Source organism: Apteryx mantelli, chromosome Z (genome assembly GCF_036417845.1).
Source record: "Apteryx mantelli isolate bAptMan1 chromosome Z, bAptMan1.hap1, whole genome shotgun sequence".
In the NCBI taxonomy this organism is placed as follows: Eukaryota; Metazoa; Chordata; class Aves; order Apterygiformes; family Apterygidae; genus Apteryx; species Apteryx mantelli.
In genome coordinates, this window is record NC_090020.1 from 51,619,457 (window position 1) to 51,636,195 (window position 16,739).

General features: G+C 35.8%; 1 protein-coding gene across 1 annotated transcript in view; it reads left to right on the top strand.

Annotated features, from left to right (window-relative positions):
* The window catches only part of MCTP1 (multiple C2 and transmembrane domain containing 1), a 297,839-nt gene that overhangs the window by 197,223 nt on the left and 83,877 nt on the right, over positions 1–16,739 (top strand). Inside the window, exons 14-15 of the mRNA XM_067315354.1 lie at positions 149–223; positions 2,106–2,225. Coding sequence (XP_067171455.1) covers positions 149–223; positions 2,106–2,225 — 195 coding nt within the window. The remainder of the gene's footprint in view (positions 1–148; positions 224–2,105; positions 2,226–16,739) is intronic.

The following is a 16,739-nucleotide window of genomic DNA, read 5'->3' on the forward strand; positions in this document are numbered from 1 at the left end:
AAATAGCAACTCACACCCGTGTATATGCTTATATGTTGTCGGCTTGGCAGCCGTGACTTTGAAACTTCGTAGTTTTTGCAAATTGGAGAGTGCAGTGTTAGTAAGTAACAAGTGAGCCTGAAATACTGACATACATTTTAATGCATAGGTGAAAGCCAGCATACGAACCTTAATGCCCAAAGAACAGAAGTACATTGAAGAGGAAGACAGACTGTCTAAACAGGTAAAGAGTAAGGAAACACTAATCCTTTTGGAAAGCCTTAATATCAAGTGTGCACATCTAAGTATCTCATATCAAACTGCTAGAGGTAAAGAATAACATTTCCATCACCTGTTTACAAAAAAAGCATGATACGTAGGAAAAGGCAGAAACAAAATACAGGGTCTTATTCTATCTCTTCTTTATAAATTGCAGCTTGATTTCCATGAAATATATGAATAAGAACACAGTTGAAACCATCAGGTTCCACACATATCAGATTATAGCACAGGTGCATGTAAACTAAGTCTTGCATAAATTTTTGCTGTTAACCTTTACCTGAAAGATCTCCTTTTTTTCAAGGGTAGAGAGTCTTTCAGCATTCTTTTAGCCAAAATTTAAATAAGTTGAGCAAGGTCTGAATCTCAGGTGGAAAAAAACTGAAACAGTTTGTTTATTCTTTTAAGAGCCACCTGGGTAGGAAGTCTGTGGACCCTTTTTCTTTTTTTTTCCTCCAGGTGGTTTTGCCACTAACAGTTCTAATATTCTGGTAAAAAAAACTATTTAAACACACATCTCATCTTTTTCTCCCCTTTAATTTGATTCAGTTTTTTACGTTCCATGAATGAGGTATTTTATCTGAGGAGAACTGGGCTTTTGATTGGACTGTGGGAACAGGATTTTTGTTGTTTGCAGTGGAAAGGCAGAAATCTTAAAACTTTTTCTTGTTTTGCAGCACCCTTATAGAAGTAGTAATGAACCTTTAAACGTGAGCATAGTTTAAATTATCTGCTGGATGAATTTTATATCCATTGTCCAATTTATTTCATTAAAAAGATTTCAAAAGAGCGTTTCTTTCTTTACTGTTGCAAGTTAAGCAGTTACTAAAGCTGCATTTTTCACCCTTATTCCAACCAAGAAACAAGAAGGCCTTTTATTCAAGATTCATTCTTCTCCCCGCTTTCATAACAGAAAGTGGCATTGTGCTTTCTTGCAGATGGCAAGAGCAGTAAACTTTAAATACCCACTTTTGTTTTTTTGATATTAGCTTGTATAGAATATCCCAGCCTAAGACCGCTTAAACTAAGAAGAGGAATCTTTACAGATGACTGATGCAGCAGCATTCTAAAATAGCCAAATTTTCTGAGAATTTGAAGGTGTCTTACCTACCTCACATTTTGTGTGCTGTCCAGTACACAAATTAAATGATTGACTGGTTTGTTCACTTTTTTGTATGAATTGAAGTTTATTGCCATTTTAGAGGATTTAAGAGTATTTTTCCAAAATTGAAACCTAGCCCCTTTATATCTCGTCTTTATAGAGGTTAATGTAAGCAGTGAAAGTTACTTTGAATACTGTAAAACACATGGTGATCAAAAAGACATCATGGAAGACAAATTTGTTACAAATGATGGAAAAATTGGATGTAATGGATATAGGTGACCTTAGTGTGACTAGAGCAGTAATCTGGCATAGTTTCAGGTTAGTGTCCTTACAGCATCTTTTTATTAAGAAAGGTGGGAATTTTCAAGATATTACAGAACAGGAAAACTCCTGCCTATTTAATAAATAAAACCCTGAAGTCTTAATAAAAAAAAAAATCATTCTTGAAACTTTGCAAGTGTCTTTTTGAAATTCATCTCCAGTTGCAGAAATGAAGACAATAATTGGTACATCATTTAGAATTAAATTCAACAAAGGATAAATGACCCTTATAGCTAACTAAATTCTCTCTTTTCTGAGTCTCTAAAATGTTAAAATATTTTTCTCAATCTGTGAGCTAAAGACCTGAATGCATTATTTCCTCAGTCTTTACCCAAATTAAGAATGGTAATATTGTAAGCATGAAACTATTGTGAAGCCTTTGGGGTTTTAAAATATTTTCTTTTTCTCATCTTTTTCATAGCTGCTGTTAAGAAACTTTATCCGCATGAAGCGTTGTGTCATGGTGCTCATAAATGCTGCCTATTATGTTAACAGTTGCTTTGACTGGGATTCACCCCCAAGAAGTCTCGCTGCTTTTTTGGTATGATCTTTTAACACTTTAATTTTTTTTTTATGTCATCACAATGTATTTGTATTCTAGACTGAAAAATAATCCAGTGTGGATGTGTGTGTGTGGGGGGGTATTTCTTTTATTGCCTTATGAAGATATCGCAAATCTTCTTTATTCACACTTTTTAAAAAAAGTTTAAAATGTCACAGGAACAAGAAAGAAAAAGCTGCTTTAATTTATAATTTTACAATAAGGTAAGTGTGTAATACAGTTGACAAACTATAGATACATCTTGATCTTCTTACACGTTGTTTCTGTTCATTTCTGCCTGGTTCACTTGTAGTGGACCACTTAAAATACTTAAAATCATTTTTTTAGAAGTACAAAGCTATAGATGTGGGTAGTTGCTCCCTTGCTGACATGTAATATTTTTGGTTAAAAAACAAAACAAAAATTCTAAAAATCATAAGTGCAAGCAAACTAGTATTCTTTTAAACAACTTCTGGTCATAGTTCAGCATTAGTGATTTAAATGAAACTATTATTTCTCCATAAACATTAGCTTTGTTAATATTAGCCCTTTTATTCATCCTAAATTTGGAAAATTCCAAGCTTAATCACAGATTATATTTCCCAGATGAACGTCTTTTTGTTTTCAAAATTGTGAGCTACAAACAAGACCACTGTCACTATTTGTTTTTTGCTTATGATTTTCACCAGGAATAAAAATGTATGCATGAATACACTTTCTGGAACACCTGAATTTATTAAGTTGGCTGAAATATTGAAGTTATGAGCATATCCACCATATATACGGCCAACAGAAAGTGTCACTTGGGGTAATTACAGTGGGAGCCTGGTGACGATGCTCCTAGCTCAGGTGCCTGAAGCTCAGGTGCCTGGAATCTGGAGAAGTCAAACCAGGCATTGGAGCTGCCTGCCGTAGCAGCAAAATCCGGGTGCTTTGGACCTTCAATAAATCATGCTGTTTTGCAGGAAGTTTCTCCTAGCAGGGCCTGATTTGTACTAAGTGACATGTTAAACTTCTTGCAGCCTGTCAAAGGATAGCAGCAAGCTCCCTATGCTTGGCTGCAGTTTTCATCAAGAGTACAGGAGATATACTTGCTGATCAAATTGTTTTTGGGTTTTTTTTTGTTTGTTTGTTGCTTTTATTGATATCTGTAGTAATTTGATTATTTGCAGATATGTAAATATACTTGCTGCTGTTTACTTTGGAGAGGTGGTCTCATTGTTTCACGTATGTTTCTACTCATGTTTCTAGTCATGTTTTTGCATGTTTCTACATATGTTTCTACTCAAATGTCCGTGTTGCTTTTACTACTCAGATTAGTAAATACTAATCTGTCCAGTTCTGTTTTTAATATGGATGTGAAACACCCATCTGTTATCAGTGGAAGAAAGGGAAATGGAATGACATCCTGTTCTTTGTGGCAAGTGAAATGGTTTCTTTCTCATGGTGCACTGCTGTGATCACGAAAAAAGTTGTGGTGCTATTAAGTCATAATTGTTTCTGATCATAGAACAAATTCAGTGTCATAACAAATACTTGCAAATACATAACGCAGAACACTCTTTTGGGTCATAGTGAATATACTTTATTACTGTAGTTATAGTGCATTGCAGCAGAAACCTGTTTCTAATTGTATAAACTTAGGCCTGCTTTTCTTTTTAATGGTTTCCTCTTAATAGTCATTTTGCTCTGGGGTAGTTATAGATACATTATGTCTGCCTCAGTGCTGTGACTTCAAAGGTGTGTTCGTGCCCAAAGAGAAGGTTTGGCCTGTGCTTGTCAGCTTGGCATTTGTTATCCTTTCTGAGGATCAAAGCATCCCTCTGTCCAACAAAACAGGCCTAGCATAAGTTTTTGTTAGCTAAGCCAAATCTGTGTGAACTTCTGCCATGGTTGCAAAGACTGTGAAGGTTTGGATTTAGATGATTTCTGGAGTTTCCTAGCTATTGTGTGTCCCTGAAACATCTTGTACCTTCCTTGGGAATGGTTCACTTGCATGTGTAATACTGAGTGATGCTTGTACTAAGGTTATGCTGGAATTCAATAGACTCTGTAATAACACTGAACTCATATGTATCATTTTCCTCTCTTCACTATTACACAAATTGTACCTCTTCTTGAAGTTGTCTCCCAGAGATTACAGAATGTCACAGTGAAAGGTCAGTGCCAGAAAGGAGAGGAGAAATAGGCTGTTTTGGAGGTTTCCAGCTCTGTAGGCAGACTAATAAATAATGTAGTAGCAGAAAACTTTTCATTTCTTTTTTCCTAGTGGATTTGAAGATATACATTGATGAATGACATCACAATGCAGTTTTATGGCCATTTCACACAAGTCAATATGTTAGGGTTGATTCTTCAGATCTCATATTGCCCCCAAATTCTTAGCCTTAAAATCACAGGTACCCTTTTCTCTCACTTCACCCCATGTCTTTACTTTCCAATGTAGCCGCTATTGCAGAAGACTACACATGAAAAAAAACTGTGGCAGACTAGCTCAGTTTTTACAACTCTACAAGGATAGTCATAGCTAATAAAATACAAGAAATCTGGAGAAAAAAAAGGCTACTTTTGGAAACCCACGGAAAGCCTTGATTAATGTGGTGACTGTAATAAGAAACAGCTATCTATCTGCTTTGTTCTTTGCATATTGAAGTGCTCACTGCAGCTCTTCTTAAAGTCATTCTTAGATAGTCACAACATTAGTAGTAGAGATAAAAGTTTCCCTTGAAGCAGCTTGTTGATTGTTTATATTCCAGAACTTACGTGTGTCTAAAAAGTGCTTCATTAAAGTTTTATTATGGTGCCTCTCCTTCATTTTTTTCTCAAACATATCAAAAGGTACCAGTTCAACCACCAGTGTTGCACATTCTGTCTGGAGACCTGGAAATTAAGTTTTTATCATTCTGGATTATGTATTCCCTGGACTAAACAGTATATTGCCAGTCTCTGTTGTACTTTGTAACCTCATTGCCTTCACTGGGATTTTGTCTGAATGACTTTAAGGTTTTGACTCTGTTTTTTTTCTTTGCCTCGGTAATTCTCAGTAGAAGAATAATTGCTACCCAAACATCATTTTTTATAGTATGGCTTTGACATTATTGTGACACTTATGTTATTAGGGCATTATTTTTCAGATATTCAAAAATGTTTGTAAATAGCTCATGAAACATATGGTTGATTCTGGCTAGAATGATGTGACCTTGAATCTGAAATATCAGGAGATTTGATATTCTCTCCCTCTCTTTTCTTCGTATCTGTTCTTTTCTGTTAAATAATGGCAGTGAATATCAACAATGTTAAATTAACGTTTTAGTTACGAAACTGCATTTTTATGTCATAAATAGCCCTGTGTGTTGTGTGTTACCTCTTTATGTTTATACTACTTAAGCACCTAAACACAATGAAAAGAACAGAATATATAGAGAGAACATTTGCTGTAAATTCATTTGATTTTCTGTATTTAAAACAGATCTTTAGGTAATTTTAACAGTTTTTTTGTAGAGTTTTTTTAATTCAGTAATTAATATGGTATGTTTCGTGCATACGAACTGTGCTAGAGTATGCAAAAGTGGATTTTTTTTCTTCATATTAATCGACTGTGGGCACTGAAATGTCTAGTAAATTGGGCCTAATTTCCATGAGCCTCTTGACCAGACATTTGTGTTCTTGCAGATGTCAGTGGGTGCAACGTAGGGGGGAAAAAAGTGTACACTCTTTTTTCCAGTACTGTCATTTCTCACTGTAATGAGCACAAAAATAATTGGACAACTGAGCTATCAGTAAAAGGACACACTTCAACATGAGTCAATGAATTATTTTACAGGACAAACTTTAATCTTTAAATGTGATTGTAGATAATTTGTGCTACCATCTGTCCATTTGGAATTCTTTTAGCCTTTTCAGTCGTTATACAGTAAGTGCTGCTGTGTTTAACATTAACATTTAATATTTTACACATTTAATTTCTGTACTGCTGCGTGGTCCTTGGGGAGCTTTGCTCTAGTGCTACATGGGAGAGACAAAGTATTGATCAGTTAACATTTCAGCTACATTTATGTATGTCGCAAAATTAATGAAAATGCCAGACAAAAATGTCAGAGTGCACAAAAAGGTAGAATTTAAATTTGGTAGCTTAATGAAAAGTTTAAGATGTGCATTATTAAAAATGACCCCTTGCCTTTAAAGTACAATTCATAACTGAATAACTAAAGAACCACATATTTTACTTAAAGGAACATTGAGCATGACGTATGAGGGAATATCTAATCTTACCAGTATTTGGTGTCCCAAAATGGCCTCAGTAAAGCACTTTAATTGCCTGCTTGAATATTTAACTGTTCCTCATAAAATAAACTTGTTTCCTTTCTCATTTGGAAGCAAAGTACCTTTGTCTGATCAGACACATACTTTTCAGTGTCCTCAAATTGAAGCTTTCTATAAATATATTCTTCTTTTCCTATTATTATTATTCCTCTGAATATTTCTATACATGTGTATATGTATATACCAAAAATATTTTTCTTTCTTGGGCTTTGAAATATTGATAAAATGACTCATCCTACAACCAAGTCATTTGTCAGGTCTAACTCACCTTCACTTTGTCTTCTATGTTACACAATTCATGTGTGAGAATGGCATAATAGTCTCCCTAGCCTTTGATTAAGTGTTAGTTCTCTTGTACATACACCATTTAGAAGTGGTGTGATGCTAATTAATTGAAACCAAAAAGGAAGCAAAAAAAGAAAAAAAAAAAAAAAGATGGTCTTTAGTAGGAAATGAGAAAGTAATTTTGCCAACTAGCCTAGCCTTTTCCTATTAAGGGAAATTCCTATTAAGTTCAGTGATACTTTTTTTTTTTTTTGCTAGAAGCTGAAGGGTAAAGCTTGTATTTTGGGAGTGAGTTGATATGGTACCATCAGGAGCATGAATGTGCTAATGTGCTTGTTAATAATTAAATATTTTCCCATTGTACGCTAAATGCAGGATAACAGGTATTTTGCAGTTGTATTTAAGAATCATAGGTATTTCCATTGTCAATGCCATTTTTGAGGGTATAACATATAAACATCTGCAAATTGCTTTTTACTAAACCTGGGTGAGGCAGTCCATCAGATCAAATGTGATGCATCCTTGCCACCTGTTGTCCAGAATTTTAAATTGGAGGTACTGTTACAGTGGCTGCAAAAACCTCTCATATCCTAAGAAAGCCTTTCCAAAAATTCTGTTGCTGTCAAAACTATCTGCTCTCAAAAGAGAAGTTTGCAAAGGCAGAGTGTCATGGCAGTGTCAAAGCCAGGTACAAAATTCATTTCTGATGCAAGGCACACACATGTGCGAGCATCTTTCAGCTTTTTGTCAGCTGCATCTTCATCAACCAGAAGGAGATGAACTATGCCAGGCTGCTGTCCTTTTCTTCTTTTAAAAGTAAAGCAGGCAAAAAAGAACAGGCATCTCAATCCTGTTTCCTCTTTCTTGACTTTCCATGAACCAGTAGAACTAATGTGGGACTACTGCAGAGAAATACAGTGGGATTTGAGCTTTCTGCAACACTTAGCTATACTCCATGCCATATTTTGGAAAGTACAATAGGAAGTAAACAGAGGTATGGCTGATAGATCCTGGTATATATGATTGTGTGGCATCCATCAGCCACCCTTCATACCTTAGGAACATACCAGCACCAATAGCCATTAAAAACTCTGTGCTTACTATAGCCATCAAGGTGCAATACAGATGTGGAAATACTTGATCTCATCAATCCATATCTACTCCAGGCCTGTGTTGGGTTTTGGGTGTTTGCATGTGTGGTACAAAGAAAGATTAGACAATATTTATACCTTTAACGTTCTACTCTAGTATTTTATTTTGTTTTAAAAAATATGCTTTCATTTAACTTAGAATGAATGCATACTTGTTAAAGCAGTTTAGGAGTGTGATTCATTGTCTAAGCACAGAGTTGGTGCCATTTTAGATAATGTAGAGCATCCTGTGTGCCCTCCAGCTGGCTTTCCAGGAGGGCACGGGTCTGTCTTAGGTTCTCTACCACATCTGCTGTCACCATGCAGATGACTTGGACACTCCAGGGCACCTAAAATGGCGCTGGCTCTATCTTTAGGCACTTGAGTTACTCTCCAGGTGTTTATTTTGCCTATATGTCTTCTAGGTACTTACCTAGCTCCTGTTGCAAGTTCCTCATAATCATAATTGAATTTTAGCCTCAAAAATGCCTATGCTGTGTGGGGAAATACTTTCCTCATTTAACAAAACAGAATGAGGTAAAGAGACTTTATGATTTGTGTCTGATCAAAACAGGAATTATGTGTCAGAACAGACCGTTGGTATCTCAAGTCTTAGGCTAATCCCTTAACTACCAGACCATTCTTCCCACCTGTTTTCCTTTTCTTACTATTAGTGAATTAACAACTTTGCACTGAAAGTACTTGCTTATCCAAAGCTTTTTACATGTTAGTGTAATTTATAAGGCAGATTTACAAGCGTTAACTTTATTTTAGCATGTCATGCATACAAAAGTGCTGTATCATAGGTAAATAAAGAGAATTTGTTTCTCAGACCATCTTAGAAATAAAAGGTGATAGACTTTTATTGGCCTTTAGCCACACACAGTGTAGGTGAGGAGAAGGAGGGACAAACAATAGGTTTGTTACTGTGATGCTGCCAAGGCGCCACCTGCTCGGCCGGCGTTCTTGGAAGCCCGGGGCACTGGCAGGTTGCACGTAGCGCCGTGTGTCTGCCTGGAGAAGAGAGGCATCCCAAGCAAGCATGGCATATTCCTACTTGCACTGTCCTACCGAGTGTTCAGAACTCTCATGAATAAAAAACATTGCAGTTGGAAGAGTTCAGACAGTAATGATACTAAATTTGGATAATTATTTAGTAATGTGTCCTAAGGAGAAAGTAGTCTGTACCTTGCCAGTGTGGGTTCCATGAGTTTCTGTTTTGCAGTCACTGCAGGAAATGTTGGCCATTTAAACTTTGATTATTTAAATAGTATATGTGGGTGGATTATAAAATATCTTGCTTTTTCATTGTCTTTTAGTTAAGTCATATAAGAACCAACATATAAAATCATGTTACAAAGCGATTGTTTTACTTTCATTTTATTGTAGCAGCAGGAAGTGTTATAGTGGTCTGCCTTGAAGGACTATGAGCAATGCTGATTTTACTGGAACATTCAGTAGTTAATATCCACTAAAGTTTCGTAAAAAATTTCAGTATAATAAGGAAAAAGGCAATAACCAAATCTATTGTATGCTCATGAGAAAAGCCAAACTTAGGACAATCAAATAGAGAAGCAGCATTTCAAAGCTTTTGAAAATAAGACATGCAAGAAGGTTAGAAAGACAGAAATGAAGTTACCAATTTTTTCTTAATAGTTCTTAAGAAATCTTAAGTGTGCTTATCTCTGTAGAGTAGTTGTTTTTATACTATAAGCTATGGCTGAGTGGAAGAACTAAGAAAAAAAGTAATTTTTGATATGTTCAATTTTACTTGAGAGAAAACAGGGTAACTTTGTAATGTTTCAAAGATGCATAATTAAAATGTTTGTCCTGTTTATATTTAACACTCCATTTTATAATTTGAATATTGGTCATAGAAACTGGAATCCAGACTATTAATTAGAAATGAAGTCTTAAAACATGTTTTGTTTCTGCTAGTGCCATAAAACCATGATTGTAGCACATGCTGTATGAGTAACAGTAATTGGTTTTGTTGGTGTTGTAAATAAAGTCTCAAAAAATACCTGTAATAACCATGGCAAAAGTTACCCAGGAAGTTTCACAGCATATACCTAATATGGTACAATCTGCTGTGCAGTTTCATTCTACATTTTTGGCAAAAGTGGGATGGTTGCATGCTTCCCATTCCAAAAATGGTGAGGTTGGGCCAGAGAGAGCTTGAAAACTTACTTCCCACTTTGGCAATAACAGGAAATTGGTGATAGGTGGTGCTGCTTGTGCTGTATGTGGCCAAAACTAGCAGAGCTGGCATAGAGAATGAATGACTGATCTATTCCCTGTATCTCTTGGGACAGTAGGAAATTGGAGTGAAAAAGGCATATATGAGACATTCTTCACCAGCCCTCTCTCTCTGAGATCTGAACCTGTGCTTCGTGGTGATGTGGGTAGCTGTTTGGAGCTTCTTGCATTCAGAAACTGGCAGGTGCTGTTCTGCTGTTCCCTTCCTTGTGGCCATTCTGCCTTCTTCTTCAGCAAAAGGTGCGCTTTTCATACAGTAGGACTCACTTTGACCTGAACTGCAATAAAATTTATGTGGGAAAGTACTACGAAGCAACTGGGCAGTTATGCCTAAACTAAGTAAGCTTCTTTTTTCACAATTAGAGAAACTTCTTTCTGACAAAATGTGGGGAGAAAAGCAGTAGTTGTCCTTTGCTTGGCATGGTGTGTGCACTTGTGTCAAGTGGACAGACCACTGAAGCATGATGCCACAGAAAAATACTTACGAAGGTCACAAGTGCTGGATTTTTTTAATTTATTCTTTTAAATCAGGCATGAGTTATTCAGCATATCAGTAGCATAATCTTTATTTTATAGTGTAGTCAGGTTAAGTGTTGTTTTCACACAAGTTGTTTTCCATATCTGAAGATCTAAGATTAAACCCATTCTTGTATGAAAAGGTTTGCCTTGATGCTTCTCGGAACTACCCTTCTGTGTTGTTTTCCCCATTTCCTCTTTGAGACCCTTGGACTTTCTTGGGAGTTGACCCTAGGCAGCAGCTGTAGTTCGTGGTAACAAGGCTTCAGGGAGCAGATTACAGTCCAGCGCAAATGATTGTTTTTAAATTTCTTAATTAAGGGGCCAAACCAACAGTAGCAAAGTTACGAGGAAAGTCCTAGCATTGCCTTTGCCATGTTATTAGTAAAGTTGGGGTGTTTACAATGGCCTGTCTTGCACACTTATATTTTATACTGGTCACAGCAATATAAAGAGCAGAAAAAACTGCCTTAAAGATCCTTTCAGTTAAGTATCATTGCACCAAACAATGTTAAGTAGTTTTTCAATACCTGAAACTGCTCTTCCAGACTACAGTGTCATGTTTGAGTGATTTACATTCTGCAAGAGAGCAGAATTGCAGTTGACCTTGAAACAAAATGGTAAACCTCATAGCAACCAGTTTGATATAAACAACCATTTTATTAGTTTCTTTAGCTATATAAGTTAAAAAATAAAATTAATAGGGGGTTATATCCCAAAATCTGTTTATAACTTGTACTAAAGAAGACCTAGTGAAAGCATAATTTATTTTGGTTTCATTGGTAGATTTTATTTATTCCAGATTAATAGCTGAGTCAGAATAATCCAAATATTAACACTTACTCAGTGGAAATGACTAAGTTTGTGATCAGAATTGTTACTGAAGAGAAAGAAGAACTAATAACTCTAAGCCAAATGGCCGCACCTGATACTGAATAGACTTGCAACTGCATGGCAAATCTTTGGATTTTGTATGTTTCCATGAATAACATCAGCAGAATTACTGTTGCTCTGAAGTCGCAAGATACCAACTGCTTTCCAGAGATACAAGTACTATAAAAAGAACCCACTATTCTGAAAAAGCAGAAATTGGCATAATTTAGTCGTGTTTATTTGAGATTGACCACTGCTCTCACAGCTATTGTTAGCACTGCGGAGTTATCTGTTATAACTGGTATTATGCAACTGGAACTTCTTGGGCAATTAGTGAGCAGTGCTGACTGAATAGTGGACATGATTTTTCTCTCCGCAACCGTATAGTAGCTGTGATTAGGCGGGCCTGTGTTCCAGTTCTGATTGACTGGCCTCCTTAAGTAGACACTGCTCATTAGTGAGCAGAGACAGACACTTCCTAACCCCATTAAAAAAAAAAAAAAAAAAAAGCTATCAAAGAAATGTGAATAAAATAAATTGTTTTGATATACTGAATATATGTTTTGCATTCATCAGTGCAGGAAATGATACTTTATGTTTGGGAAAGCTATGATTTAAAAAAAAATAAACTCGATCCAATGTTAGTGCATATCTGTGATCCTCTACACAGTACATCTCTTGTAAATTGTAACTTGAGGGGTAAACATGGAAAGCTGAAGGTAAATCTTTAATAGTAGCAATGGCAGTACTAATGCATGAGTTTTTGCTATTTCCTTTTATTTTTTGTCATTCTCTAAGCATATGAATGTGTGGTGTGTGTGTATGTTTAGTTTGACATTCTCCTTTCTGTATTATTCTCATCTTGATAAGGTCAGCTTGTATGATATTTTTGTTCTTTCTCTCTCTGTCGTGAGGTACCTTTTTTTCTGGTTCTCATTTATAAAAGAGCGGGAAAATCTCTTCCTTATCTCAGACCAGAAGGCAGCAGTATACTCATTTGGAACTCTATTTCCCAATGACAAATTCTTAAATTTCCAGGAAAAATGTATTTTTAGTAATTAAAGTTAGCTAATTCCTTTGAAGATGGGTGATCAATACTGTAAGGGATATGGTTGATGATTATTTAAGCATTCTTTTAGTAAAGCAAGAATGACTATTTTCTGTTTTAAATACAGTATTCTTTTTACTGTTTTTCCTTAAAGAAGGTCTAGTGCCAGAAGATACTGTAGTACTTTAACAGGACCGATGAATTTAAAACTAGGTATTTTTAATATTTGCTGCCATTGTAATTATTACTTGCTTAAAGCACCACTGTTAGCAGAGAGATTATGAGTTAATAAAAATGTCATAGTATTAGTATATAAAACACAGTGTAATTTTCCCAAGATAATGATTAACAGTGTAAGGCCACATTAACAATATTCAACACTAAGTCCCTAAATGTTTTAATTTCATCTTTAAGGGATGATGTTGTAATATTGTAACAGGTAAACACTGAAACATTTTAGTGATATATTTTAAAGAGAAGGTAACTAATGAAATGTTTTTAGAGCGTGTTTTGACTTGTGTATTTTGAGTGTTCTGTATCATGTCACTGTGTTCATAGCATTGCAACTTGAAATCAGTCTGAATAGTGTTTTGAATATTGGATATTAACATTCCCTAGTGGAACTCCAATGAAACACATTAGAAAATATTTATTCATCACAGTCTATTAGCTAAAGCATTTGGAAAATAACTTCAATACACTGATATATGTCATTATATAAGTATTCTTTTCGCATATGAGAATCATTGGGGCGGGGGGTGAGGGGAGGTGTGGGTTTTCTTTTTTTAACCTCGTAAGACATTTTTGCTTTGTTCCAAAGCTGCTTCAGGTTTTTGTTAGGTATCTTGATTCCATCAGAATGAACAGGATACATCTCTCTAAATTATTGATTCACTTGAGCATTACTTTTTCACTTATTCAGAGTTGAAAAGTCTGGCAGCCAGTCTAATGGAATGATAGCCTATATTGAAGTTACCTACCACAGCAAGAGTTGTCCACCAGGGTCAAATGCCCTCTTACCTTTCTCCCCGAACACCTGCAAAGTGAGCTGTCCCCCATTCAGGGCTTTAAGAACAGGTCTATTGTCACTGGAAGAAGTGTTTGTTTCTGAGAGAAAATTATTCCAGTTCTACTCTTGAATGAAAGACAAGGCTGTTATTACTCAAGGGATATTAGGCCTCACTGCTTTTTTGAGAAAACAAATTTGCTGTAACTTTATCTGTAATTTAGTACTGAATGGGTACAAATAGAGGCTACATTGTATAGAATGCAAGACAGAAAATAAGGGTTTGTTAAAGCCATAAAAGGGATGTGTAACCATTATATTTCCGAAAGCAGTCTTATCAGAGCCGTAGGTTGTAAAGGAAATATTTTCATTACTGCCTTAGCATTAAGCATCTGTTTTGAATTTACTTAAAAATACTGTTGAAGAAGAAAGGTTTCTGTCTCTGTGGTGAATATGCCAAAATTATATGTGTCCTGAAAGTGAATATGAATATTGCCTTGACTAACAGCCTACCCAGTGAATGATTACAATAAAGACTACTCAGAGCATTTGTTGCAAGATTTGTTTTTTCCCTTTTTACAATAAATATAACAGCCTTGTTCTTCTCGTGTTCTGTTTTCTTGAAGAATATGTCAAAATGCTCAAATAAGATTTTCCTTTTATAGGTTGGTTCTTAATTGTTAACATTTGATAGGAAAAAATAATAATATTAGTTGTTTAAAACCCTTGTCCTATATGCCTAGGAGAACTAAGCCCTTGTGAATGGTGCTGATGAAGCTGGTCTAAATCAGTCACGGTATTTTATTTTATCAAAGTTCATTTTTACAGTTGTGTACTTGTGCGCTCCCTTACATTCTGATTAGGTAGCAAACGTGCAACCTGCTTCTCTCATATTCTCTCTCTTTTTTCTTCTTTTAATAGAAAAAAATTCAAGCCGGTTATGGGAATTTGATCTTACTGATTAGCGAAGTTAAAGTTAAGAACTTATTGTGATTTCTAATCAGCTGGCAGCTGTCATTAGCGAGTGACAATGTAGTTAATCCCCCCCGACACACAAGCCCGCTCCTGCATTCTCCCCAAAGCAGAGAAAGCCACCTCCAGGCACACTCCCAACTGAAGCTGGGAGCAGGCAGCAAATGTCTGACCCCAGGACTTGAACCTGGGGATCTGTGGTTAGTATGCTTCATTGCCTCCGGTTCACTGAACTCGCCTTTCTGCTCCTTTGCTTAGAATGTCTAATATGCCTAATTTAAATGAAATTATTTTAATTAAATCATTCAACTGCTCCTCACAATGCACGATAGGTACGAGCTATAGCTGACGGTACTTAAAATCAGGTGTCTTGACTTGATCGGACCAAAATTAGTTAGCCAAAAATGACTGTAAATTCTGAAGTAGGCAAAGCGAAAGCCATTTGAGAAATGGTGATCACAAATTAAACTAGAACTAAGCATCATAGTGGCTATTCTGGTACATACGTGCATCAATAGCATTCCCACTGCTATTTTTTTCATCGCATTGTGCTACAAGCACTGGTGCCACAATTTGCAGAGAAGGTGAAAGGATGAGCAGACTGAGCAGGGGGTTTGTGCTTTCAGGATGGAAATAAAGCTCATCTCACTTTATCTCCTGATTTGAGCAATCCTGTCATTTGCCAGTCAGAGAAAGTAATGAATTCTCTGCTGCATCACCGGTCAGGGTTTTTTTGTAGGTAACCCCTCGACAGCTGATGACACTGTGCTGTAGTACTCCTAGGCTGGTATTCATTTTATGTTCTAGACATCTCCTCTTTCTCTAACCTCTCCTGTGAAAAACCCTAACTATTCCCCTTCCCCAAATTACACAGAGCAAAGTTTATCCCAAACCCTAAAGAATCCTAATGAAAGGATTGAGGAGTGCTTTAAAGCAGGCTGTCTGTGCTCTAAAATGTTGTTATAGACTAATTAAATTCTGCTCTCCGCCTGGCAATGACAAATATGGCACTTCTTTGGGATCACTGTAAGGTCTGGATGGTAGAGCCAACACCCCCACGCGCCTCTAAAGTACAAGACTATCTAGTTGCTTTGTGCTGAATCTCGTCTCCGCTGACTTGATTTTTAGAACTGATAGCTGAATCTAAAATATAAATGGGTTAAAAAATGACAGATTATTTCTGGGGGTATTCTCAGTGTTCACCTTTATGATACGTGCATTTTTTAAGTTAATGCGGTTTAAAAATCATTTCAAGTTTCCTAACATGAAGGAAAGAAATGAGATATTGGATTCACAAACAAAAGCTTTATTGGTTTATGACAAGTAATCCATCTTTTTGCATTAGGGCAGCATTCTACCTCGGATTATTTTTCATAATTGATAATTTGAGTCATATATTTGTTATCTATTCCTTTATGGGTTTCTAAATAGTGAATGATGTCAAAGGTCAGTGAGCTTTCGTAAAGGAAATGTTTTTATTGTATTTTTTAAGTTTTGATTGGTGTTTTGAAGAACTTTATGAGCATTTCAGGCAAAAAGTACAAAGGAAAAAGTGACATCAGTTTTCCTGATAGAAACTTTGTGCAGCATAATGTTAAAGCAATTCCAGGAAGAAGTGAATGTTAGAACACACATGAAGTACAAGAACAAGGTAAAAATACTTAGCATGGCAGTTAAGCTTTAAAAGTTAAATTTGTTTGTGCATTCAGCAAAATAAAGAATATTTGCCTGTTGCTTTTTTTTTATCAGAAATATTTTTACATTAATCAACAGGCCACTGTTTTCTTTGCCCGTAACATAGGGGTGTTGCAGTCATGTGCCATCCTCATTTTTAGGAAAAATTCACTTTTGGTAATGGATTTAGAAAATCTGAAAAAAAAAAAAAATCTTTTCATCTAAAATATTAAATGAGGTTCCATGTTGATACATTAGTTTATCCCAGACAAGTAATTAATAAAAAGATATGGGCATATGATTTAAAATTTAGATTGCCTAACGAAACTACTAGTAGGAACTTTTCCTTTTATTAATGTTTCTCTAGCAACCTGTGAGTGTTACCACTAACTGTGCTCATGGAGCCTTGTGATGCAATTAAAAATAGG